This window comes from Myzus persicae, unplaced genomic scaffold (assembly GCF_001856785.1).
Source record: "Myzus persicae strain clone G006 unplaced genomic scaffold, MPER_G0061.0, whole genome shotgun sequence".
NCBI lineage: Eukaryota > Metazoa > Arthropoda > Insecta > Hemiptera > Aphididae > Myzus > Myzus persicae.
Genome location: NW_019103086.1, coordinates 96,206 through 123,740, shown reverse-complemented (window position 1 = coordinate 123,740; position 27,535 = coordinate 96,206). Strand labels below are relative to the sequence as shown.

The following is a 27,535-nucleotide window of genomic DNA, read 5'->3' as shown; positions in this document are numbered from 1 at the left end:
ATTTTTAAGAAATTACAGGAATACCGTTGTAAGTCGGTATTTTTTTACTTGGCAGTAAGAAAGTTACTTTTCTCATTGAAAAGTAAATCAATTTCATCACAATTTTATTTGAGTAACGGTTGAAATAGGTACCTAACTTCAGTACGTGCTTTAATCTCTAAATAACAAATAAGTACTGTAAATTAATTTCCTTTTATAAAACCCAACTTACCAAACACTGGTGAATCATAGATGATATAGAATGGATTTGCTCTATAGATAATAAATATCCATACCGCATTATTACGGAGATCAGTATAGTAACCATTCAGGAACAGCAAGTAAGGCTGACATATAAATTCTTTATTAGGCAAGTTACTCAGTTTATTGTAACTTGTCACAGTAGGAGTTATCAGCAAGATATAGAGAAAAATAGAGTTTCTGCTGTTAGCCAACCTTCTGTTAGCAGATGCATTAGTGAGGTAATAAATGTTTTAAATCGTCCAGAAATACTAAACAAGTATATTAATTTTCCAAATTCTATGTACAACTCAATGAGGTTTGTTTTGGTTAAGTATTCTGGTATTCCGTTATTAGAACATCTTAGAAAATATTGTATTTATATACTTCCATTACTATATTTTATGAACAAATTATAACCTTAATACACAATTGGTAAATTCAGTTATACTATAATCAACTTTTGGTGGAAAACGATTTACAATTAAAATTTTATTTTATGTTGTGTTAAAGACTTGTAACTCTAATATTAACATTATAAATGTATGCACCAAATTTCCTCCAAGTACACATCACAGTCATATTTGGTGTGTTAGTCCTATATTAGGACTAATATAACACTAACACTCAATTAGACATATTATATCTTAATTTTTACTAGGTACATACACCAGTTTAAATTAAACTGCTTATTTGTTACTAATTTATTGATTCTACTTGTTTGCTTTATTATTTGTAATGCTTCATAAAGTAATATGTATTGGATTTAAAATTTAGTATATTGTATTGATCAAAATCTTCGAACCTATCAATAAAGATTTATTTTGTGATTGGGTTTAAATAATTTAAATATCGTTTTTAAAAAACATAGCATATTTATCTAATGTGTAGGTGTACACTTTATATTAATCGTTTGATTTTATATTTTATATAATAATAATCAATATTAAAAATTCATAGTATTTAATTTGCACATAGATGTTCTACTTCACTAGTTACTACCCTTAACTAGTTTGGATTACAGTAATAAACATTTATATGATACAATATTAAGTTAATGTTTATTTATAATTTTAAATTTTATTTTTATTTTTTCATTATTCAAAAATTACAAACATTAATAACAAAGTAATAAATATTATGATGGTTGATCAATGTGTTTCACGGTATTAAGACCGGAAATCTCGGGGCCCATTAAAATTTAAAACCAAAAAAGCGCGGGGCCCGGACATATTATTACGTCCCATTTGTTCCCTCCTAACGCCAGCACTGCGTGTATTATTATGTCGGCGGAGCGATATACGTTCTACCTCCAAGTGGAAAGCCTCCAGTCATGGAAGAATCGCGTCGTTTATCATAATGCAGTGACCAGCAACTTGTTCGAAGGCGATCGATCGGGAAACGGCCAATGGTGCGAGTCATTTACAATACCGTCATTTGTCATTATTCGGTGGTCTGTACGGTATGCTCGCACAGTCTGTTAAATTTCTTAGTCATGAAAATTACTTATTTACTAAGTTACGCATTTAATTGACTACGAAGATGAGTCCTGTAGGCTCCTCGGGCAGCTGAATTATTATTGTTGCTGTAATCGTTTCGGCGCGCTTATGAGAATAGTGTAATTCCGAAGGTAATAATATTATAATTAATAATATAATAGCATTAGCTTGTATTAATAATACATTTAATTTATAGTAGGTTTAGTCGTATAGATTACTATACTATACGTATTATGATTTCTTGTGATTTATATTTACACATATACATACGAATTAATAACTTTTGTTACTCTTAAAATAACAGTATTGACTTATGGCTCACGCTGATCAATTCATAAATGTCAATATACTAGCATTCAACGTTTCTGTCCAATATAATATTTTATAATACGTATTTACTTTTATGGATATATACAAAAGAAATGATCATTGGTCTTAGTAAATATACGAATTGTGCAGTGGTTTTAGTTCTTTGCATATATATATATATATATAGCCATATTTTGTCGGTACATAATTATAATTATTATATTACACAAAATACCATTATATTATTGAGAGGACTAGATGAAATTTAGGTATTTACTTTCGAATACGTGTACATGTACCTATATTGAAATTATTGTTTAAACATTTTAAATCCAATAGTGTGGTTGTTTGAATCAAACAAACTGACATTCTTGTATACTTATGTTTGATGTAATTTATAATTTATAATAATTATATTATAAATCCTTACTTCCTCGTGTATTATGTCAAACTTCATACTATTATAGGTTTTATATTATTTTCCTATCGTTACCTACAGCTGTATCGGCTTGTCGATGTTATCATTTTTGCGCGGTTCATTCCACGAGGTTGTCTGCGTCTGTCTCTGTTAGTATTTTGAATAGCGTTATCACGTTTGTTTGCTCTTATCGATTAGCTCCTGGAGTTCGGACGCGCCAGTGACGGCGTACTGTTTATGTTATTGTTATCGCTGCATTTGTATGCATGTCTCTAAAAAGTTCGCGTTCTTCTTTTTGTACTTGAACATATCGCGTTTGACAACGGCCAACAATACCATTTTGAAATTTCGGAATCGTTTGCGCATCTGCAGTTCGACTACGTTTAAAGTGAGTTCATATTTTCATTTACAAATCCCGCCAGTCATGTCTTGGGCATACAAATATGCAACGTAATTCCATCAATGGTTTTGAGTTTCTGGACATTTTAGATTAACAAAAAATTCTATAGTCAATTTAGGCTGTCTGCATATGCATTTTGAAAAAAAATTGTACAAAATATATTGACTCATTTTTTGTATTGTTCGACAAGAAGTCCGAGCACATTTTCATTGCAAAATGTCTTGGACAAAAAGTCTGAAAATGCAAAATATTCTATCAAAGTTGCATTTATAATTATATAATATGTACTACCTAGTTTATTATATCCCCGCCACGGCGAGTGAACACTTTTAAGCCCTGCCATCCATATAACAATAAATACATTGTATAAATATCAAATAATGAGTGTATTTATTGATATTAATCTAATCATTTGATGATAGGTATATTGATATAATATTTAAAAAATTAAAATTGAAAAATGGAATAACCATACATTTAAACATTGATAAATTAAAAATTGTATAACAATGTTTATAATGTTAAAAATTATGGTTTCTGTGATTCTCAAAATTCTGCTATATCTTTTAAGATGATGTCAAACGAATCACTATTGTTTAGTTTTGATCGCTACATAAATTTCACCATGTAAGAGCCTAAACAATTTCTGTCAGTACCGGTACATCGGTTTATTATATTATTGATTATTGAGTACCTAAAAGTAATGGTACGTATTTTCCTTTGAATTATAAACATTATAATATCAATAAATAAACTCATTATTATATATTTACACGATGTATTTATTGTTATATGGATGGCGGGGCTCTGAAGTTTTCACTGTCCGTGGCGGGGCTGTAACAAACCAGTACCATATAATATATTATATTTTTAATTTAGTATAATTGTGGATCATTAAGTAAACAAATACACAAAAATAATTATTTTATTGGATTTCGTCATTGACTTAGTACCTACTTACAGCAATTAATTTTAATATATACATTTTTTTTTAAACTGTAAGACCTATTAAATTACCATGTTACTTGTTAGATTTAAAAAAAGGTATTATTTTAAATTTTCTATGAAAAAAAACTCATTACTATTTATTTATTTCATCTAAATCAATAACAATTAAATAATTACGATAAATTACATCAATAATAACTGGTACATATACCAAGTGGGCTATAAGCTCATACCTGGTATACCGAGCGTATTGATATTATAATTTTTTTTATAGTAAAATACTTGTACAAATAAAAATACTATTTAATTAATTAATTATAACATAGTAGATAGATATTAGAGAAACAAAATGACCATTGCCTTTACATATGGGTAAGATATGTTTAAACATATTGACGTTTTATAATTTCATTAAAACGAGTATTATTATCATCAAGTTCACTAATTATTTTATTCATTCTCTTTTTTTATTTTATTCTTACCAATTGTATCCATGTCTGAGCAAGTTAATGATAATTTTTAATTGAGTTAAGTTGGCATAAAACATTTTTTAAAGCTTAAAGTGAATATTTATCTTGTTTTTTTAAACTCAGTTAAGTTAAAAGTTATAAGAAAACTTACAATTAACTTAAATTAAGTTATCATTTTTATATATATATAAATAACCAGTAATTAATAATAGTACTCATTTTATTTTTGATGTTCTGTATCTGACCATTTCAGATTAAAATCTATTATAAATCACTCCTAAATATTTTAATGATAATACCATTTTAATTGGCATACAATTACAATTCGTCATACCGTGTATGTATTATTAAGTTGTATCCAACAGGAAGCTTTAAAACTATTGTAATTGTTGGCATGTAATTATGCAAACCGATTTAATTTATATTAAGTGATAAAAAATTTTTTTCCATCCAGTCATCGTTGTTTATCGTTCATCAATTTCAACAGTTTGTTTCAATTTGACCCAAGTATCTTCTAGGTGTTTTTGCATTTTTCAATACTAACTGACAATTTTTCTTTAGTTAATTTGTCTATAACATTTTTCAAACCCTCAAAATTGTCATAAGAGAAAATTAAAAATTATTGTAATTCAAATAGTGGCTAATTTGATCAACTTTTTAACATATTATTATAAAAAAAATATGATTGCAAGGCAACATATTTTATAATAACAAGCACTTATATCAATATAACATACCAATATCAAATGATTTATTTTAGTACAGACTTAATTAACATACTAAACATCACTAAATTAATTAATTGTTTGTTTTTTTATGTGTTTAGTAATTGATTTAGTTGGATATACCTGATATACTATAGGTACATGAGTTAATTTGTTTGTATAAAGTCGTAATTAATCTAGAATACGTTATGACATATTTAATTCTATTTTAGTAATAGAATTAAATATAATATTATAATTGATTAAAAATAATAATGTTACTTACACTAAATTAGGTACCTACATGACATGCTTTTTAATATTAATTAAACATTTACAAGTCAATACAATTAATGATTTAATAATATTTTTTGTACTGGTGGGTGTGAAAACCTAAAACCTCTAAAGATATTTGGTTGTTGTCCATCATTGAACAAACTATTTACATAACAATCGTATAATAATTAGAGAAATTTTAATCAATTTACGAATATTTTTCAGGTTATATGGTAATCATACTGAAGAAATAAATGATTTTCATCTGATAAAAATATCTAAACTAATATGGATTCATCGGAAGATACTCACAATTCTGATAGTGAGATAAATGATCAACTAAATATTATCAGTAGTACAAGTGGTGTAGAAGTTCAGCCAATAAACCAAACTATTGCAACTACTTCTGTTTCAAATTCGATAGATAGTGCAATAGATCACAAAATAAGTAGTTCATTAGATAACAGCAGTAGTACAAGTGGTATAGAAGTTACCAAATCAAATGAATTTACTTTAATTAATGTACAAGAACAAAACAAAACTGAAAGTTTTCAACTTGTTGAAATACCTAAACTGGTGCCAGTAAAGCAAATAATTGCAACGACTTCTGTTATAAATTCATCTAAAATAAATGAAAAGAATTTAAAAGCTCACAACATAAACAATTCATTGGAACAAAAGAAAATTGAAAATTTTAAAATCATTGATAATAATGTTGAAATACCTGTACAACGGGCAGTGCCATTAGCCAAAGTGATACAAAATACTTTTCTTATTAATGCACCTAGGAAAAATGAAAACAATATAGAACCTCATAATTCTCGTTGTGGCTTGGGGGGCTCATTGGATAATAATAATAGTACACGTGGTATAGAAGTTTCCAAATTAAATAAATCTACTTCAACTAAAGTACAAGAACAAAACAAAACAGTACATTTTAAGACTGTTGATAATAATGATGTTAAAATATCTAATCAACAGAATCCATTAAAGAAAGTGATTGCAACTACATATGTTATAAATGCACCTAAGAAAAATGAAAATATATATATAAGACCGAACAATTATCCTTTAAATTTAGAAAAAATTGCTGTTCCAAAAACAGTTCTTTCTAATGTGAAATTGATTCCTCCAACTTCATCTAGCCAAATTAAAAAACCACAAACAATCTCTTTAATACCCGGAACTGGACTTGTCAAACCAACAAATACTACAATTATTACAAGGTTACAACCCAAGTTTAGTGGATTTACTAATAAATGTGTTCCAACATTGAAACACGGATTCAAAATAGTATCTTCAAGTGAACCTAAGTCTAAAATGTTTTTGCTTCCGAAAGGAGTTAATTATATAATAAAAACATTGAATAAAGAAGAAGTGAACAACCAATCATTGCCGAGTTTTAGTTCTACATCAACTATGTTAAAAACATTGAATAAAGAAGAAGTGAACAACCAATCATTGCCAAGTTCTAGTTCTACATCAACTATGTTAAAAACATTGAATAAAGAAGAAGTCAAAAACCAATCATTGCCAAGTTTTAGTTCTACATCAACTACGTTAAAAACATTAAATAAAGTAGAAGTGGACAACCAATCAATGCCAAATTTTAGTTGTACATCAACGTTAAAACCATTGAATAAAGGAGAAGTGAACAACCAATCATTGCCGAGTTTTAGTTCTACATCAACTACGTTAAAACCATTGAATAAAGGAGAAGTGAACAACCAATCATTACCGAGTTTTAGTTCTACATCAACTACGTTAAAAACATTAAATAAAGTAGAAGTCAAAAAACAATCATTGCCAAGTTTTAGTTCTACATCAACTATGTTAAAACCATCGAATAAAGAAGAAATCAAAAACCAGTTATTGCCAAGTCTTAGTTCTACATCAACTATGTTAAAACCATTGAATTCTATAATACCAATAACAGTTGCTGAAAAGTTTAATACAATTGAAAAACCAAAAATTCAAAATAGGAATTCAAAATTTGTTGTTCGCTGGAAAGAATTTCAGAATCAAAGATACCAAGTTCTACCAAATGAAAAAACCATAATTAATGAAAATAACAGACATTTATTTGAATCAAACAAACATTTTGAACTTTTATTTCCACGTTCTTCAAAATCATTTATTAGAAATCAGAAAAGGAGTCTTAAATCGCATACAGATACACCAAAGTCCAAAGTAATTAAGATCACAGATACTTCAGAGTCTAACCATGTTCAACAAAAAATTGAACAAACATTCAGAACATCAGCATTAAATAAAATCAAAAATTCCACTGATTTTGGCGGTACAAGTGGAAAGAAAAAGTGTATACCCCATACTATTACGAGTAAAGATGTAATTGATAATAATACAAACTTGGTTATTGAAAATAAGAAAACTAAATTAAATACTGAATTGTGCACTCCGTCTGGATTTATTCAACTGTCATCAAGGCCCGAATCTTCAATACTTAAAACATATGGTCAATCATTAACTGTCACAAAATATGGTTTGCATAAACTATAAATTATTATACATTATTGTTTATAAACTACTTACTTTTATTTGTTTTATTACAGGTAATTTTTCTAATAATGAATTAAGTACCGTTAGATTAGTACCTTATGGTTCAATTAACCAATCACAAACAAAAGGAGATGGTAAACAATTATTTATAAAAATTTTGAAAAATAATGGTAGTACTTCCAACGGTACTATTGCTACAGTTACTACTGATAAAATAATGAAAGTAATTCCTACTAAAGTTTATGCACCACAAGTACGGTATATTGGATGTTTTTATTGAAATTGTACTTAAATTAAGCTTGTAATTTTTCAGAATACAAAGATAGCAGCTAAAGAAAACCAAAAAAAAATACTTTTGTCAAAACCAAAAACTATAAAATTATTTTTGCCAAAAGATACTAAAAAAGAAGAACAAACTCCAGGTATAACAATATTTATAGTTTATTAATTCTTACTCCATATTATTACACTTTAAAATTTGGGTTTTTAGGTCCCTGTGAAAATGTATTTATTCATTGTCAATATGAATATTGTAGAGCATTAGTAAGTGAATCTGAAATGATTGACAAAATGTATTGTAGTTTGGTATGTAAAAAGTTAGATACCAAACTAAGGTTAGCTACAGAAAAGACTGTTGTCATTGCACAACCACAGGAGGAATCACAAAAAAAACCCGTCATTGATCGAAAATTGCTTTTAGCCAAATTGAAAAGTAGAATTAATAAAAGAAAGCAAAGTTTATCAACACTCGGAAAAGAAAATGAAGCTCAACCAATTGATTTGGGTAAAGTTGTTCAGCCTGATAATGATGCCTGCCAGATGCCACCACCAATACCAATAACTGTAAAACGTTCTTTCCAAAAATCTGAAAAGAAAAGAAAATCAAGTAGACCTACAACATTTATTGAAAACGTATAACTATATTTAGAATTAAATTGTGTTTAATAAGCATTACAAGTTTTCTTGTATTTTTTCAGCATAAACAAGAAAATGCAAAAATATTGAGCTATTTGGAACACACTAATTATATACCTGCTCCAAAAAAATTGTTTGATGATCCTTTTCCATCTGATTGTAACCCTTTTAAAGTTGGACAAAGATTAGAAGGTATTGATCCAGAACACGAAGCATTATTTTGTGTTATGACTGTGGTAGAAGTTGTTGGTAATTATCAAGTTTATTTTTACTTAACTTTAAGTTATATTTAAGATTTACTTAATTAAATTTTAATTTTCACCAGGATATCGCATTAAGCTACATTTTGATGGCTACCAGGATAAATATGATTTTTGGGTAAATGCAAATTGCCCAGATTTGTTTTTTCCTCGGTGGTGTGAACAAAACTCTCGCACTTTACAGCCACCAAAAAATTATAATCGGAAATTCAGTTGGACTGATTATCTTAGATTACCTGGTGTTACGCCTGCTCCTAAATGGAATTTTCCCTGTGCAATATATATTGTCGTAAGTTGCACAACTAACTATTCTTATATAAATATAAAACGTACTGGATTTTTTTTATAATAACTGTTTCATTAGTTTTTTATAAATAGTTCATTTATACATATGGATATATAATATAATATAATATAATATAATTGTTGTACCTAGAATCGTGAAATAGAACACTTATTCCGTATTGGAGCTAAATTAGAAGCTTTAGATAAATTAACCCGCACTCTACCACAACAGCTTATATGTGTTGCTACTGTTGCTGATATTTTGGGTAATCGTATACGTATCCATTTTGATGGTTGGACAGATGATTTTGACTATTGGACGGATATCACATCAACTAATATACATCCAGTTGGATGGTGTGATAAAAATGGTCGTACTTTATGCCCACCTCATGGTTACGATAGTAAATATATATTTTTTTTTTCACATTTTTACTCTGATAAATGAATACTAAATGAATACTGACATTTATTTAGATTGTAGAGGGAAAAAACCTTTTTCTTGGCCTACATACTTAAAAGAAACTAATAGTGAACCTGTACCAGAAGACGCATTTGCTCGTAGACCATTACGAGAATTTACTAATAGTATGGCAATTGAAGTAGTTGATATTGCTAATCCTTCATTAGTAAGAATTGCTAAAGTAGTAGATGTTAAAGGGGATGAACTTAAAATACTTTATGATGGATTTGATTCCATATATGCGTATTGGATTGAAGACGATAGTCCAAATATTCATCCAGTTGGATGGTGTTTAAAAACTAATCACCCAATTGAACTATTTAAAGGTAAACATTTATATATTTTAATTAATTCTTATAAATTTAATTATTGGGCATTCGACATTGAAAAAAAAAATCAAGTAGGTAACTCTTCTGCTATACAGTAGGTATTGTCTTTGAGAGAAGGTCACTGTAATGGATTTGTTAAATTTCCAATCACTGTATATAATAAACAAGAAAGAGTGTGCCAAGATGGATGGGCCAACTTTTTAGTAACCTAAGTTACCAAACAATTTATTTAATAATAATATTAAAATTTTATAAATTAACGCTCATTTTTCTCTGATTATTTTTCTAATTATAGAAATGTTTCTACTTTTGACCTACTGAATTAAATTAAATGTGTTATCTGAAATATGCCTCAAAGTTGATGATTGGGACATTTTTTTAGTTGAAAAAGTTCCTACAGACAAAATACAAATTTAATTAATTTATAAATTTGTTTATTTATTTTTAGTAAGTGCAGAACTCTGGAGTTGCAGAGTTCCTGGTTGTAATGGTAAAGGCAATTCAAATAGTTCCAAAAATACTCATGTATTTGCCAAAGATTGTCCATATGAATTTGAGTCTTGGAATAAATCAATTTCTAGGACGACCCACACTCCTGATAGATTAAAACCTGATGACATTCCAGTTTCAGTGGCAAGGTGAATAAAAAATATTGTTTTCATCTAAATGTTTTAATGTTTTTACTTCATACATGTATAATTTATTGTTTAATATAAATTTAAATGTGTATCAAGGAGTTCAAAACCTATGATTATACGTAGAGAGAATAAGAAAAAACAAAAATCTAAGTTAAATAAAATGAAAAGTTACAACTTAAATAAACCCAAAATAAGAAGAGTCAACAACAAGTAATATACTCATAAATAATTATATAAAAAAAAATATCATTAAAACAATTTATGTTTGGTATAGATTAAAAAAGAATTTTAATAAAAAGATACCAAGTGGACGTTCTAAAACTGTTTATAAAAGAGTTATTGAAGCAATGGACGATTTAGAAATGATTAAAGGTGATAATGACTATACCAGCTATGGTTATGGCTCTTTTAAACAACCAAGGCTTAATGTGTGGGTCAGACATAATGTTCTACAAGGTATACCATTGTTTAATATTTCTGATGTAAGAAAATGGTCTGTCGAAGAAGTAGCTACTTTTGTCGAAAAAATAGTATCTAATAATTACACAGACAATGATCCCTCTGAACTAATCAAAATATCTAAACCTTTTATAAATCAGGTATAAATATTTTATTTTTATTTTTATCATATAGTATATAATATTAACATTTATATTATTTACTCTATTTTTTTTTAAATAAAGGAAATTGATGGTGATGTATTTTTAATGTTAACTAAAGAAGATTTGACAAATAAATTAAACATTCCTCTCGGACCAGCACTAAAACTGCACAATGTCATTGTAGTGTTGAGACAAAGAACTTCTGCTTATGACATTGCAAATGAACTGATAAGAAAAAAATAAGTTAAACCATTATCATAAAATTGTATTTCATTTCTCATTTTGTATTTTATTACTTTTTTAAGTTTAAAAATTTTAAGTATTGTATTGTGCATTTTAATTTGATGCCTTTTCTTTTTAAGATTTTATGTGTTCCTCACAGTAAATAATAGTTACTTTTGTATTTTTGATGTGGTATAAAAAAATGTATACATATATTACAAAATAAAAATTTGTTCTCAATAACTTAGGCAATTTTTTAGCTACAGTATACATAGTATACATACATCTGTTTATTATATATTTATTTACAATGGTTCACAAAGCATAATTAACATTGGAATAAATATTTTTTGCACAACCTAAAGATAGCTTTGTTACCATATACAATATACATATATTATAGTATAGTATACGTATATCGTATATATAATTTAATTAATATTTTGAATATTACATTTTATTATATATTATTATAGCCTATTTAAACTTATTACTGTAACTCGTCGTTCTATTAATGTTAAATTTGTAAACTACTAAATTAATTATTAGTTATAATTCAATTTTATATGTATAATTTATAAATCATTTGAGAAGTTAAGCATGTTAGAATATATTTGTTTTTGTGTATTCCTTTTTCTTGCTATAATATAAATAATTCAGTGATTTTTATACATTCCATCTTTTGGATTAAATTAATTTTATTATTTCAGCTTAAGCAAGACAAAGAAATGCAATTTTCTTAAGTCAACTTTTTTTCAATTGAGTTAAAATAAATTAATGAACATTTTAAGTGTCATAACTTTCATGAATGAGTTAAGTTGATTTGAGAAAAAAAATTGCATTAAATATTATAATAAGTGAGGATTATTTAGTAGTAATTTACTAGTTTTTAATTTGATACACCTGTGGTCTTATCTAATGATTGTAGATACATACATTATGTGTACAATTTGAATTTAACGATGTATTTATCATAGTATAATTGTTTATAATACAAAACAATTCTAAGCTGAGACTCATGAGATTGTCTTTTATTTTAGTAACCCTGATTACTAAACAATTATTTTAATAATAATATTTAAATATTAACAAATGTTTATACTTCCCTCTCCTCTCAAATTTTTTTTTTTAAAGTATGTAGCTTGGTAAACCAGTATAAACATTAACCAACTCATCATTGTTGCATATAGTTTCATAAGAATATGCAACAGATAGCTTCAATAAATTACTTTTCAATTCTTCATTTTCGTTCTTAAGGAAATAATTTTCAGTTTCTTATACTGTTACACTTTGAATTGATAGGTAGAACCTAAACATATCTAAAGAAAAAAAAAACCAATACAATATTTTAATATTCAATGGAGTATTGAATTGTTTAAATAGGAATACTATTTACAAAATAAAATATTTTTATCTTTCAAAATAATATGCATTGTTTCTGATAGGTACAAAACTATTAAGTTGTTTTGAATTTAAAGCCTTTTATGTATTCATATTCCTACATTTAGTACATAAAGCATTATAAAATACCTAGCCTATTTTAATATAGATAGATTTAATACTAAAAGTACTAACTTTAAGTTCAAATTCAGATCTATGTTCTTATTAAAATTCAATATTTAAATTTCTGAATATTCGTCAACTTGAAATTCAATATCTTTAGATATATTATAACAATACAATTAATATTCTTAAATAACAAAATTTCTTAAGTCCATAGATCCTATTGACGTCCAATTTAATTTTCTGTATTAACCTCGCATGATGCATCTGCAGGCATTGCAGAGATAAATAATTCATTCTGACATCATAACAATTTTTTTCTATGAACTATCAAAAATAAGTTATACCTAATTATGAATACGTTTAATTTGGTTTTCTAGTTATTTTAGAAGCACATACCAATAAAGTAATATTTTACATTGAGTACCTAATCTATACATCGAAAATCTGCTTATCCGTACCACTGATCATTCAACCCAAAGTTTGGATATGAAAGGTCTAAGGCTTATACGTTCAAATAGCCTTGGTACATTTATCTTACCCTGAATTTTAATGAATAGTTAATTTCAGCCTTTAGACGACTAACAGGAGTTAAATTATTTAGCGCATCTATGACTGGTTGACAAAGTCATAATACATCTATATGTTTCATAATGTTTAGGAAGTTTAATTTTTGGGAGGATGTGCTTCTGCACCTTTTAAACTAATTTTTATTTCGATACGAAAATACGATCGATCCATAATGTACCTAGTCGAAAATTGAACGAATAAGAGCGGAATCAAAGCTAGGTAGATATCTATTGGCAGCAGGGGTGTCTTGGGACGGGGGGAGGGGGGATGCAGGATGTTCATTTGCACCAATTTTTTTTTTTAAACCTTTCGCCTGACAAAAATAAATATAAGTAATAAGTATATAACTGGTAATATACCTGAGTGATTCATACTATTATTTATTTATTAATTTTTAAGTTTTTTAGTATTTAAAAAAAAGTAGGTATTGTGCTTATGTGTTTTATTTCAAAAAATATTCAATGTGATTTGGTAATATTATAATTGATCTTCAACCAAAACAACATTATCCATGGCAAAATAGATCTATTTTGTCATAATATAATTTTTATACTAGGTATAATTCATAAGAATGAGTGTGAGGCCGCTCTCAATATTAGCCAAAAGTGCATAGATTGTTAGTCTGGGCAGTAATGCAATATTATGAAAGCGGGTTAGTGGATATCGCTCTGCTGCAAAGCTTGCGCTAATGTGCAGTTGTGCATAAAATGTGCAGTTCTAAATTTAAATGTTATGCAGTTCATACAAAATATTATGATTTGAATTTTTAATAATTAATTTTATATTATGTCTATGACCTTGTAACCATTTGACATTTTGATTTCTGAAATTATTAGAAATTATGATTAAAACATTGTTATTGTTAATACCTATTTATTTATGATTATCAAAAGATTAAAACTACGGGCATACAACGGTTCTAAAACTGTGGTGATAGCGGCGATACTGATGAAGAGGTTGTCATAAAAAATAAAATCATTTTAAAATTTGATTAAAGGAATTTGTTATTTTAATTGTTAATATTCATATATTATGACGTATAAATGTATAATATAATATTATTTAATATGTATGATAGTATGTATTATTCATTATGTGAGAGCGAAGCGAACTTCATTTTTTTTTACTTCTGTAAAACAAACAGTATGTGCAACTCTTATATTTCTTTAGCGCAAGCTCTGCTCTGCTGCACATTAGGTGTCTAGGCGGTCGCTGTTATAAACGGTATTAAGTTTGAATTCAATGATATCAAATCATTGTATATAAAAAAACGATTCTGATTTTCAACTGCTATTGTAACAAAATTATCAAGAGTCTTGTATTACAATGTCGTGCTTTTTGACCCTGCCGACCGCCAATAAAAAGTGATTGACATTTATAGAAAAAAAAAAAATGAAATTTGAAAAATATGTCCGTCAACAGATTAAAACGAGTCAAAATATTTTGAAAATGTTATCAAGTACTTACCTATATAATGAAATAACCATATGGTGTAAATTTCAAGTTTCTACAGTAATTTGTTTCTGAATTACAACAAAATAAGAAAATCGCTATACAAGAGAAATCGAGTGAATATCCAATGTTGTTTTTCCAATTCAAAGGTCGAAAAACTCGTAAGGAATATTGTACTACATTTTTAAATTTTAGATATAAATAGAAAATTTTTTATGAATTTCTAACTAAATAAATTTTGGTGAGTTTTACGAATTTTATAAAAATTCTAAGGTTTAAACACTCATCAAAAATTGTTGTAAATTTACGCTCAATTTTTGTTTTGATTTCCATTAACAAAAACTAACAAGGAACCTTGCGTATTACATTTACAAGTTTTTTGATCTAGCGAAAATTTTAGTTTAAAAAAAACAAATAATAATTGAAAATTTCATATGCATGTATAAATAGACAAATAGTGCAACACAAATCAAAATAATTTGAAAATTGTATATATCTACGGTTATTTTTGTTAGATTTATACACTTAAAACCAAAATCGATTTGTTCGAAACTGGTTTTGCATGAAAATGCCCGTGTTTCCTTAATTTTTTATTTGTTTTTTCTGTTGCTTTTGAAAACTATCAGGAATTAAAAATTTTTGACCTTCTGAATGCACCAACTAGATTCACTTTCCTACCAGAAAAGCTGCTATTTAAGAAAATCGAAGCACTTTTACTGCAAGATTCCGTGATGACAAACACAAAAATAAAATGATAAATAAATAAATATAAAAACACACATCATCATCATTGTAAAATCAATACATTCATCGCTCCGCTCAGAATCTAAAATTGTACCAGACACGTCTTGGTAAATAGCTACTCGTCTTGTAGCACAGAACAGTCATAACTCATAATATATTAATTATGCTTTTGGATTAGTCTAGCGAGAAAACCCGCCATTTTTACGAATGTTATTATTTGGGCGGCTCTCTCCAAGATACCTCCAACCTATAATCACCCGACGCCAGTAGGTTGTTGGGACTTAATAATATTATCTATTCGTTGTATTGTGATAATAAGAAAACTCATAAATAATAAAAGTGAAATTATATTAAATAAATTATTCAAATAGCCTTTTTTTTTGTTCCCACTTAACCCCCCCAAGGTGTCTATGTAACTCGGCAATGATTTGAAACGGTCTGAAAAAATGTTGTCACTATCCTTAAAAAAGTTTAAATGACACTCCTGATTATTACCTATAGTGCGGGATAGGTCATAGGTGTATTAAACTGTATAAAGTATTTTTATAGGTACTTTAGCGACCACCGTAACAATTTAAACTGACATTATAAAATATTCATCTGGGAATGACCCAGCTAGATGTACCCCTCAACCCCTCAAATCCAAATGCATGTTTTTATCGTCATTCATGTAGGCACAAGCACAATATGGTCATATAGAATAACAATGTAGCCAATAGTGAATAGACATGCAGGTAAGTAGGCAACTATAGATAATTTATACTATATAAATATATGCATGGAAAAAGAATTTGGAAGGTAGGTACTTAAACAAATGCGAATATGACTTAACGAAACAGTCATGGATACTCGTGGTTATCGTCTTCTATGTTAAATCAATAACACCTTGCTGTTTGTGTAGGTATAAGTTGTATCGTTGGTAGGTGCCTAAGTAAAGTTTTTAATATTTATGGTGAACGGTAACTAGGTTCTTATACTTGTTCTGAAAATTCAAAAACGCCTAAGATTTATCAAAGTCTGCACTTACAACTTACAAAGATACAATAGGTATATGTACAATCTTTGCTATAATAAATCTACATAGTTGCGTTGTAAATGGACAACCATAACGTATATTTCAAAGAAACGAAAAATACAATTCTCCCTTGTTTGAACAATTTTATGAGCAACGCAAAATATTTGTCCAATGTGAGTAATATATTTTCTATTATAGTTACCCTTTATACTTATATATATATAAATAGTATTATGTCTATAATGAATAATATAAAATATAATATGATATATTATATATATATAAATTCTACAGTGAGAGAGAAAAACTAGTATAGTAGTATAATATTAATTATCGTATAGATATTAGCCATTAAGTAACTAATTATAAATTAATAGGTATTAATGTAGTAAATAATGTTCAAATATATTATTTTATTGATACACCAGTATTGTAATTTATATTTGAGAAAATTTAAATTAAAAACTAATTTAACATTTTGCTGTAGCAAAGTACTATTGATTTTAGAACAACGTGCACTTATATTTTTGTCTCCAGAAACACACGAAATTTATTTTATTAACTATTATACTATTATGGTAAATTGATTACATTTTTGACTATATCATTGCATATTAATTATTTTTTAAATATTAATATTACATTTTGAATTCTTAGCGAAGCGATGAATGTATTAATTTGTGTATGTATTGCATGTATTGATTAATGATGTGTGCTTTTTGTGTGTCTGTCATCAGTACTCATCACGGTTTGGGGCAAGAAAAGTGCTTCGATTTTCTTCAACAGAAATTTTCCTGGTAGAAAATGTAATCTAGTTGGTGTATTTGGGAAGTCAAAATTTAAATTTCCCAATAGTTTTCAAGAGTGACAGGAAAAACGAACAAAAAATAAAGGAAAAACGGGAATTTTTAAGCAAAACCAGCTTTTGAAAAGATCAATTTTGGTTTTTAGTGTAACTCTAAAAAAACGACAGTAGATACATGAAATTTTCACTGAATGCTCGTGTTAAAATTTTCTATACACCATACAATTTTCAAAATATTTTGACACGTTAGAACTATTTATAGGCATATAAAATTTTCGATTTTGATTTGTTTTTTTAAACTACTGTAGATAAAAAATTGTTTTCTGTTAAAAAACTTGAAAATGTAATACAAGATTCCTCGTAAGTTGTTCTTGGTGGAAATTTAAAAAAAGTTCATTTAAATATACAGTACTTTTTTACGAGCGTTTCAACTTAGAATTTTGACAAAATTCTTAAAAATCAAGATAATTAGCAAATTAGTTAGAGTAGAAATTCATAAAAAAATTTTTTTTTATATCTAAGATTTAAAAATATAATACAAGATTTCTTATAAGTCTGTATCCCTAGTCAAAAAAAAAAAATTCTTAAGGAAAATCAAATTAAATTTTTATGAGCGTTTGAAGTTGAAACTTTTACAACATTGGATATTCACTCAATTTCTCATGTAGCAATTTTCTTATTTTGTTGTAATTTAAAAACGAATAACTATAGACACTTGAAATTCGCATCAGTTTATTTATTTCATAAATTCATATAATGATAAAATTTTCAAAATATTTTGACTCGTTTTAAGCTGTTGACGGACATTTCCAGCAAATTCCAGCTTCAAATTCAATTTCCACTAACAAAAATTTATTACGAGGAACCGTGTATTAAATTTTTAAGTTTTTTAACGAAGCAAAATTTATTTATCGACATTAATCAATAAAAAAATTTATATGCCTATTTAGAAAGCTCAACATGAATCAAAATATTTTTAAAATTGTAAGTTGAATAAAAAATGATGGCTTAAACATATTCAGTGAAAATTAACAAATTATCAATGTATCCTCGGTAATTTTATTGACACCAAGAGTTAAACCAAAAACCAAAATATTATTTCGAAAACCCACCCAACAGCATTTTTTCTGATATGAATGCAATCTAGTTGGTACTTTGTGGGATCAGAAGTAAAAAATTCTCAATAATTTTGAAAAGCATCAGGAAAAACCAATAAAAAATTAAGAAAAATATTAGATTTTTAATCAAAATTATTTGTTGACAAAATCGATTTTGGTTTTTGGAGTACATTTAAAAAATTCCTGTAAATACGTGAAATTTTTACTGAATGTTTATATTCGCATTTTCAACACACCATGACTATAAACATATGAATTTAGTTTATTATTACTTATTAGTTTTTTTAAAACAAATGTCGATAGAAAAATGTTTGCATGCTTGATCAAAAAACGTGTAAATTTACGTAATACAAGGTTTCTCGTCAGTTGTTGTTGAGAATTAAATAAAAAATGAGCTTAAATTCACAACAATTTTTTATGAAAAACTAAATTTTGAATTTTGATAAAACTTGTAAATTATTTTGAGTTAGAAATTCATAAAAAATGTTCCTTTTATAATATTTACATCTAAGATTTGAAAATGTATTACTAGATTCCTCTTAAGTTTTCTTATATTGAACAAAAAAATGTTTTACTGCAAAATCAAATTAATTTTTTAATGGTTGGTCGTCGAATTAACTATTAAATTAACAAACTCTGATAAAATAATTTTCTTATTTTGTTGTTATTCAAAAAATAATAACTATAGGTACTTAATATTGTAGTTAAATGTTCATTTCATCATTTTCTGTACATGATACATTTTTCAAAATATTTTGACTCGTTTTGAGTTATTTTATAAACATTTAAAATTTAAAATTTTTCAAAATTTTTTTATTCTAAAAATATCAATAAAATTGTATTAATTGTGTCAAATAGCTTGAAAATTTAATACACGGCGCCCCCATAAGTAATATTATAATAGCAGTTGAGAATTCTTAGCTTCGTAGACAAGATTTTATTTTATAAGTATTTCTGTATTTATAAGGTTCAAATTTTTACCAGAATTAGACAGTTTGCAAAGTACTTTGTAGTTAAAATACTATAAGATGTTCAATTTTTATAACTAAGAATTGAAAATTCATAAGACATGGATTCTCATAAATATTCCATACTGTAACCAAAAAATCTAAAGAATAAAGAAGCAATAGATTTTTGACAGACATCGTAAGTTCAAATTTAGACGAAATTATTACCAAGAATAATAACTTAAGTTATTTTATTGTAATTTAAATATATTATTCGTGGCAATTTGAGACTTTTAGAGTGCGTCCAGATATATTGTATAATATCCAGTACACATAATGACATTTTCAAATGCAATGTTTTTCGTAAAAATTAATTTCACCTTCTGCACAACTAAATACGTCATACATCATACTATCATAACTTGGTAATTTTGTATAGGCTATATTTTTTTGAATACAATAATATTTATTAGTGAATTAAAATTGAACACTGACATTTTAGTGACTCTCTCTAGAAGTCTAGACACCTAATGTATGGCATTGTGTTTACCCACGTCCCTGGTTTTAATTTTTTTTGTTTTTCCCGTAGTTTTTGAAAACTGCTAGGAATTTTAAATTTTAAATATTTTAAATTAATAATGCACCAACTAGAAAAGATACTGAAGTTGAAACTCAAAGTATTATTTCAACTGCTTAGCGCGTACACTGACACAAAAATAAATAAATAATAAAACACACATTGTGGTATAAAAAAACGTGGTATTTATTTAAATCTAAATTTCAAACTTGGTTTTAATCTAGAAAACTATTGAACATTTTTTTAAAAGTTGTTTTGAATAGGTACTTAAAAAGAAATCGATGTTAAATATTAATATTCATTCTTTCCTCTAATCAGAATCTCAAATGTAAAAAACTGGCTAGCAAAAAAGAATTAAAAATTTTATCCTCTTAAAAGTTTTAACGGTGGATGATTTACTTCACCATCAGAAAAGATACTGAAGTGGAAAATCAAAGCATTATTTCTACTATAAAATATGTTTACAAAAATAAACGTTTTGAAAAAATACACATATCAATTTAGACACAATATATTCATCGATCCGCTCAGAATGACAGAATCTAAAATAATTCGACGACGCATAATGTTATTATACAACAAGTTTATTATGTTAAAGAATTCCTTGACGGTGAAACATAACGTACGTTTAAGCATCCAATTTGTTACTGGAGTAACTCAAGAATTGGAAGCGGACGCCAAAGCGATTTTTAAACAAAAATTAAAAAGCGATTTCCATAACATCGCCGATTATAAACGTTTTGCATTGAATAAGGAACATAGAAAGTATGAACAAATTAAGTTTGACGTTCAGGCAAAAATCGGAAGAAAAAATCAAATTGAACATTATTTCAACGTTGTAGATCGACAATTACAATTTGTCATGAAAAAAAAAATGTTTGTATATTTCATTATAATAAAATATCTATATATTTATTTATCTTATTTTCCTACTTACTAAATATTTTATTGTTAGGAGCTATATATATAATACCTTATAACACGGTTGATTTATAAATCCATGATCCACTGAGTAGTCCGAGTACACCCGAGCTTTATAAATTATAATTAATGAATATTTTAACTTAAGCCCGAGATCAACTATTAATATCAAGGGCAACATAATTTTAAAAAAAACAAATTTTAAACATAATACCAATAATTATTTTACTACTGTAAAAATGCAATTATTAATTATTATTTAATTAATATAGGTACTTACTAATACTAAATGTAAAATTGTAAATACTAATGTGATTTCTGTAACTAGAATTAATTTGTTAATTCGTTTAAATCAGTGTTCAAACTATTGGGATTGAAATAAATAAATTTGTTATGCAATAAAGTTTCTGTAGGTAGGTAGGTGCCTACTTCCTACAATCATGCTCACATTATAGAAACAGTATAGAAATTTGGTTATGTTTGTTGTGGTGAGGGGATTGAAACATTTATCCCATCGCTGCACAAAAAAAAATGTTGTTTTACATCATAAAAACCTCTCAGCCCAACCATTGTGTTTTGTGTAATGTAGGTAGGTGCTTGTAATATGCATAAATGTATGCACACATTAAAATAAATAATCACATACCTGCCTACTGTTTAATAAAGTTTAAAAGTTTACTTTTTTCGAGTATATTCGTGGAATAATCTGTAGCGTAGGCGTAAAATACTAAAAATTGCGAACTTCAAAAGGTCATAACTAACAAATTAAAATTAAAAATAATTTACCGATTACCTACTAACTAAGAACATACCAAAGTCAGATGTGCACATTGCAATGTATAGTAAATTATAATTATATAGATACCTAATCACCCATAAATATTATTTTTTTAGAATGAAATCGGAAGCCATAATTGTAGCGGCAATGAAAGAACATGAACATAAAATTGTGAATTTACAATTAGATGCAAACAGTTTGCTATCAAAAATTGAGTCAAACGCAAAAAATAACGAGATTAACAAAAATAGCCGTATGCAAATCAGGTAAATACACATGTATTTTGGTACCAATATGTACCTAAGAATTTAATTTAAAAATATTGTTTATTTAAGTTTTGAATTGTCTTTATTATTATTGTTGAATGGAGTTTCACCAGGTAGGCACTGGCAAGTAGCGACAAGAACAATATATTATAAGGAAATAAATTGAACCTAAATAATATAATATTATATGCATTTTGCACTTAATTATTTTTAGTTAATTATGTAAATCGAATATAAAAATGTATTTTAATATATTAGGAATGATTTAAAAATCAGAAAAGCTAAAATAGTGCAAACGTACGATTCCGAGATGATGGCAAAATACAATAACATGAATGGATTTAATTCAAAAATAAAAACAATTGAAGATACCATTTATCAATTGCAAGTGAGTAGAATGGAGGAATTTCTGTATAGCTATGTTTACTTGCACAGTTACGTCAATATACTATTATTATATAATATCAATGAGTACCTATAAGGCTATAAACTAGTATATACCTACTCAATGATAATATATACGGTGCAGTGGGAGTCAAATGATTTTGTTAAGGGGGGGGGGGGGTATGACTGTTTTTTTAACATACACTATTTGATTATAATTTATATTTATAGTTATCAGCTCTTAAGAGGATGTCAGAGCACTGTTTGTTTTCCCTCTCTGGCCCATGCGCAATATAGACAAAACGCATTTACACAGAATCATTTTATGGTTTTGAGTTATCTTTGAGTAAAATCACCTATTAAAAATCGATATAAAATAATATTTTTGAGGGAACTACATATCGATTTTCTACATTTTGTCTCTAAACCTTTTAAACATGATTTAAATGAAAATTTTTTTTTTATTTTGAAAGTCAAATAATAATAAAATTAAAAATATAAAACCGATATGTCATACCCTCAACAATATTATCATCTTTAATTTTTGCAAAAGGTGATTTTACTCTAAGGTTACTTAAAAACCATAAAGAAAAACAATTTTAGATGAAAATGTTTTATCTATGTTGCGTGTAAGTCTGAGAGAAAATACAAACATTGCACTGACATTCTCTTAAACATTGAAAAAAGGTCATGAGGAGAATCTATCCCCCTCTACCCCCTCCATCGCTGCACAGGTATTATTTGAAGACTTGACAAATGCAGTAACTTTCGTTCTCATCAATATTTTTTTTCCATACAATTTTTTGATTCGTGTTCTATGACGCTATAAGCGTGTCCAGACCTACATGGCTGGATAGGCAAATTGTAACATTTTTGTTTTTGCATACTGTATCTAAACGTATAACCTTATATTTGTGACTGTTTTCTCATAGTATCACAATATAAACACTTTAAATTTGTATGTAAATATGTAAACATATAAAATGTATAAAATACTTGTTACTTACTATCAGTGGCGTAACTAAAACATCGATTGCCCGTGGCAAAAAAATCCAGCAGGCCCTAGGCCTTGGTCTTACAAATTTGTGATATGAAGAGCATGCACTTACTCACACAATTTATATCTAGACCCACCCCTGCTATAAAAGGTAATAAATAATTAAAAGCATATTTATTATAATATTATGAATAATATAGTCATTTTTTGTTACACATAATATGAATCTTATTTTTTTATTTTTTAAATATTATAAATAACCACTTATTTTAGGCAGTTTTGATACTTTTTCTTGTTCTTCCATTTTTTTTGCGCTTTTCATAGCCACTAGGTACTTTTTTCGACATGATCACAATATTAATTATTTGGTTCAACGAGTGACGACGACTCACAACTGATGACAGTATAACAGACTAATGACAAAATAATATCGAAAAACGACGGCTATTTCGATTTTCAGCTGGGCAATATAATAGACTGTATAGTGTATAATATGACAAATGATAATTGATAACGAATCGAGAAATCAACAGACTTCTGACTTTCTGAGACTTCAATACGGTATCCTAGACCATAGATTTAAGGTTATACTCTAAATATAGAGTGCGTTTTCTTGTTATTTCTGTTTCAGAATAATTATTATATTTATATATCTATACTAATATAGTAATATCGCAATCACCGCGCGTATGCGGGCAAACGCTGCACATAAAAATATAATCTATAATCGACCTACAAGCGTGTATCAGTTATTTTTCTAGTTATTACATTTATTTTACTTTAAAGTGATTTAATTTTACTAGAACTTATTAATAACTAAAATTCTGTATTAACGGGAATCTGTTTTATTTAAATTTTTTTTTTTTTGTTTATAAATGTTTTATTCAATCTGTTACAAAAAGAACAATAAGAACAATTGATGAAATTGGAAAGTAGAAGAAAAATAAGTTTTTTTATTTTTTTTTTTTAAATTGCCACATTTTTTGAAGGATCCTCCCCGGCATTCTGGGGCCCTGGGCCTGTGGCACTTGCCCGTCATGCCACCCTATTGGTACGCGCCACTGCTTAGTGCTTACTATAAAATATGTCAACTGTCAAGATAAATAAATGCTATTACATAATGCAAACCATTAATTATGTTATTTGAAATTGAAATTAGGTAATTACCGATTCAAATTGAATAGGTATGAAAAAAATACAATGAAATTATTATTACGTATTAAAAAACAATTAAAACTGGAAAAATGTTTATGTTATTGCAAGTAGGTAGGTAATTAATGAAAAAGTATAAAAATAATAAAATAAGGTCAATTAAAAAGTTTTTTTTGTTGAACTTTTTGTTAAATTCTTGAGTGTTAAAGGGTATAAATATTTTAAAATAAATTCTAATTAAATTCTAATATGATATTTGATGTTGAATTTTTCCCACTATTCCTTTATATCTGCTTTCATTTGGATGTTGATATTTTGTGAACAGTATTTTTTTCTTCTTTATTTAACTATTGAAAATGTCTGCTCACATAGATAAGTATTACCAAGAGTCAAAAGCAGTAATTATTTTTTTAGAAAAACTTCATAATTCTTTAAAATCTATTTCGAAAAGACTTGACTAAAATATTTTTAATTCATTATTTTCTTTAAAAGCGGTTTTGAGAGTATCGCTATTCAGCAGTTATATGTATTCCATTAATAAAATATTATGTCCAACATCGTTAATTTCCACAAAAAAAAGGTTTTGAAACAACTTGATTTTTCTTATCATGTACGTCAAAAGTCGGAAAATCGGATTGAAAATTAATTTTTGTAAGTTTTCGATTATATTTAAAAAATTTATTTTTATAAATTTCCAATACGAAGTTGATTTGGACGATTCGATTATAATTTTACAACATACGAAATGATCCACTTCATTAATATGTTTGAGACGTTTGAGTAATAATTTTTATTTCACTTGAATTGATTTTATATCTGAATACATATCTGGCAATAATTTGTCTTTACATTGCAGTTTCGTGTTCATTAAATAAAGTTGTTATATCGGTAATAAATGCAAGATTAAAAACCCTTGTTTTCATATATTTTGAAGGCAGTAGAAAAATTTCCGCGGACCGCGGGTTGCCGGTACCGGCTCCAAACGATCATCAGTAAGTAAAGCTTGGTATCTATTGTCCTATTCAGCTTTTATAACTTGCATAAGCAGAAAATGCCATTTCACACTAATAGATTAATCCGAAATATGTATTTAATAAGTCTATCTACTAAATTCAAATGTATAGGTAACAATGACTAATAAGTTGAAAAATTTAATAAGGGGATCAACTTAGATATCGTCCAAGATCGACCATTTGGCCACCCTTCCTCCTTAGTAGAGTAACCCCATAGTCAGTAACCATACGTTGGGTAAATTACTAGTCACTAAAAATTAATGTTTCAAAGTATCGCTTTAATGTATCGAGTATCTTTTGATGACATTTCTTATAATTTAATTTAGATAATACAAGATACAATTGTATCTAAAATACTGCCCAAAGCCTGACCTTGTACTTGTATAGGTGTTAGTCAATGGGTTTAAGGTAGGTACATAAATACAAAGGCATATTAATTTTATCAATAGAAAAAAAGAGGACAAATGTAACTGTAATAATATATGAAAACTTATCTGAATTTAAATAAAAAGATGATAATGAATTATCAAGTTAGAATAAAGTCAACATTTAGTTGAATAGTTAACAGTACCTTCCAAATCTTCCAAGGCCATCACTACAACACAGCCTACAGCATACACTGTTAATAGTACCTAATTATTAGATTAATAATAAAACATTCTCAAAAAAGTTCAATGCTGAGTAGGTAGGTACTTTAAATTAAACTGATGTTGGATATTTAATAGAATACTAGAAAGCTCATTGAGCATTAACTAGGTGTATTATTTTAATAGTGAATAATGAACAGTTTTATAAGTGACAACATATTTTGTTTATCTTAACACAATGTTTAATTATTATATATAGTTAGAGTAATTACTGAACATAGTATACAGTCATCATTGGATTATCCTAGTCTATAGAACAAACCATAATCATTGTAAGGAGAGGTGATCTTTGATTACCTACTGTCATACTAAAATTATAATTAGTAACTCTATATTTGTAATGAGCACGTCATGACTCATGAGCAAACAAACAGTTTTCTTGAAGCAGTTATTTATAAACATAGGATAAATTATTAAAAAAAATTAACATTAGTTTGGTTTGGATATCGGATAAAAATGGATTAGTGTTGCTATCAGAAGAACTGAACAATACAATAATTAACCTAGCTAAATTCAGCTAAGAGTATGATTATTGATGATTGGTTAGGAATTAGTTTTTTATTTTTTAGGAATCCATTTCACTTCAGATGCCGTTTTACAATAATGTGGTACTTGAAAAAGAAGAAGAAAATGATAGAATTTGGCACGCAAAGTTACATGAAATACAACGCAAGATAGCAGCTCGGAAAATACAAATGCATTTCAGAAGATACTTAAACTATATTAAGACCCGCGATATTAAAAAAAATAAAAAAGGACAGCACAAAAAAAATCAAACAAAGATGAAAAACATTTAAATTTAATATAGTTTTATAATTTTTAAAGAAAAACACTTTTCTGGGAGAAGTTTTCACAATGGACATTTAAATGTTATGCTTAATGTTAAACTGTCAATCAATCAGTCCTTCATAAGTTTTGTCAATTTTCAATTATTTTTGCATTAAGTTACAATTAACATTTTTAATGTAATATTTTACAATAATTTATAATAATATATACTTCATGTTTTATTATTTGAGTTATTGCATGCAATTTGTTTAAATAAATGAATGGTCAATAATACAAAAAATACATGTTACAAAGAATAAATGTCTGTTTTAAATTGGCTGGAGTAGCACCCAATACATTTTTATATCCAGGATATAGAAAAAAAATTTAAACATAAAAAA

At 27.0% G+C, this 27,535-nt stretch overlaps 2 protein-coding genes across 3 annotated transcripts; both read left to right on the top strand.

Annotated features, from left to right (window-relative positions):
* Window positions 1-1,599: 1,599 nt before the first annotated feature.
* Window positions 1,600-12,518, top strand: LOC111033751. Of its 2 annotated transcripts, none has more exons than XM_022314655.1 (13): window positions 1,600-1,849; window positions 5,469-7,746; window positions 7,817-8,016; window positions 8,077-8,185; window positions 8,254-8,675; window positions 8,741-8,927; window positions 9,004-9,227; window positions 9,375-9,627; window positions 9,701-10,012; window positions 10,464-10,653; window positions 10,750-10,863; window positions 10,928-11,252; window positions 11,337-12,518. In XM_022314655.1, the coding sequence occupies exons 2-13, from the start codon at window positions 5,532-5,534 to the stop codon at window positions 11,496-11,498; spliced, it is 4,713 nt and encodes a 1,570-aa protein (XP_022170347.1). In that variant the 5' UTR covers window positions 1,600-1,849; window positions 5,469-5,531; the 3' UTR covers window positions 11,499-12,518. The 2 variants fall into 2 exon arrangements, with proteins under 2 accessions (XP_022170347.1, XP_022170348.1); XM_022314656.1 differs by lacking the exon at window positions 1,600-1,849 and adding an exon at window positions 2,646-2,833.
* Window positions 12,519-16,539: 4,021 nt separating this feature from the next.
* LOC111033757 lies at window positions 16,540-27,422 on the top strand. Its single transcript, XM_022314667.1, has 5 exons — window positions 16,540-16,934; window positions 20,807-21,084; window positions 22,024-22,173; window positions 22,432-22,561; window positions 26,936-27,422. The coding sequence occupies exons 1-5, from the start codon at window positions 16,842-16,844 to the stop codon at window positions 27,161-27,163; spliced, it is 879 nt and encodes a 292-aa protein (XP_022170359.1). The 5' UTR covers window positions 16,540-16,841; the 3' UTR covers window positions 27,164-27,422.
* Window positions 27,423-27,535: the final 113 nt, after the last annotated feature.

Bases quoted from the DNA above. Each gene is read 5' to 3' on its own strand.
- LOC111033757 (XM_022314667.1), top strand. From the start codon at position 16,842: ATGGACAACCATAACGTATATTTCAAAGAAACGAAAAATACAATTCTC. The intron at 21,085-22,023 runs GTTTGTATATTT...TTATTTTTTTAG, and splicing joins TTTGTCATGAAAAAAAAAAT to AATGAAATCGGAAGCCATAA. The intron at 22,174-22,431 runs GTAAATACACAT...TTAATATATTAG, and splicing joins AATAGCCGTATGCAAATCAG to GAATGATTTAAAAATCAGAA.
- LOC111033751 (XM_022314655.1), top strand. From the start codon at position 5,532: ATGGATTCATCGGAAGATACTCACAATTCTGATAGTGAGATAAATGAT. The intron at 8,186-8,253 runs GTATAACAATAT...TTGGGTTTTTAG, and splicing joins AAAAGAAGAACAAACTCCAG to GTCCCTGTGAAAATGTATTT. The intron at 9,628-9,700 runs GTAAATATATAT...ACATTTATTTAG, and splicing joins CCCACCTCATGGTTACGATA to ATTGTAGAGGGAAAAAACCT.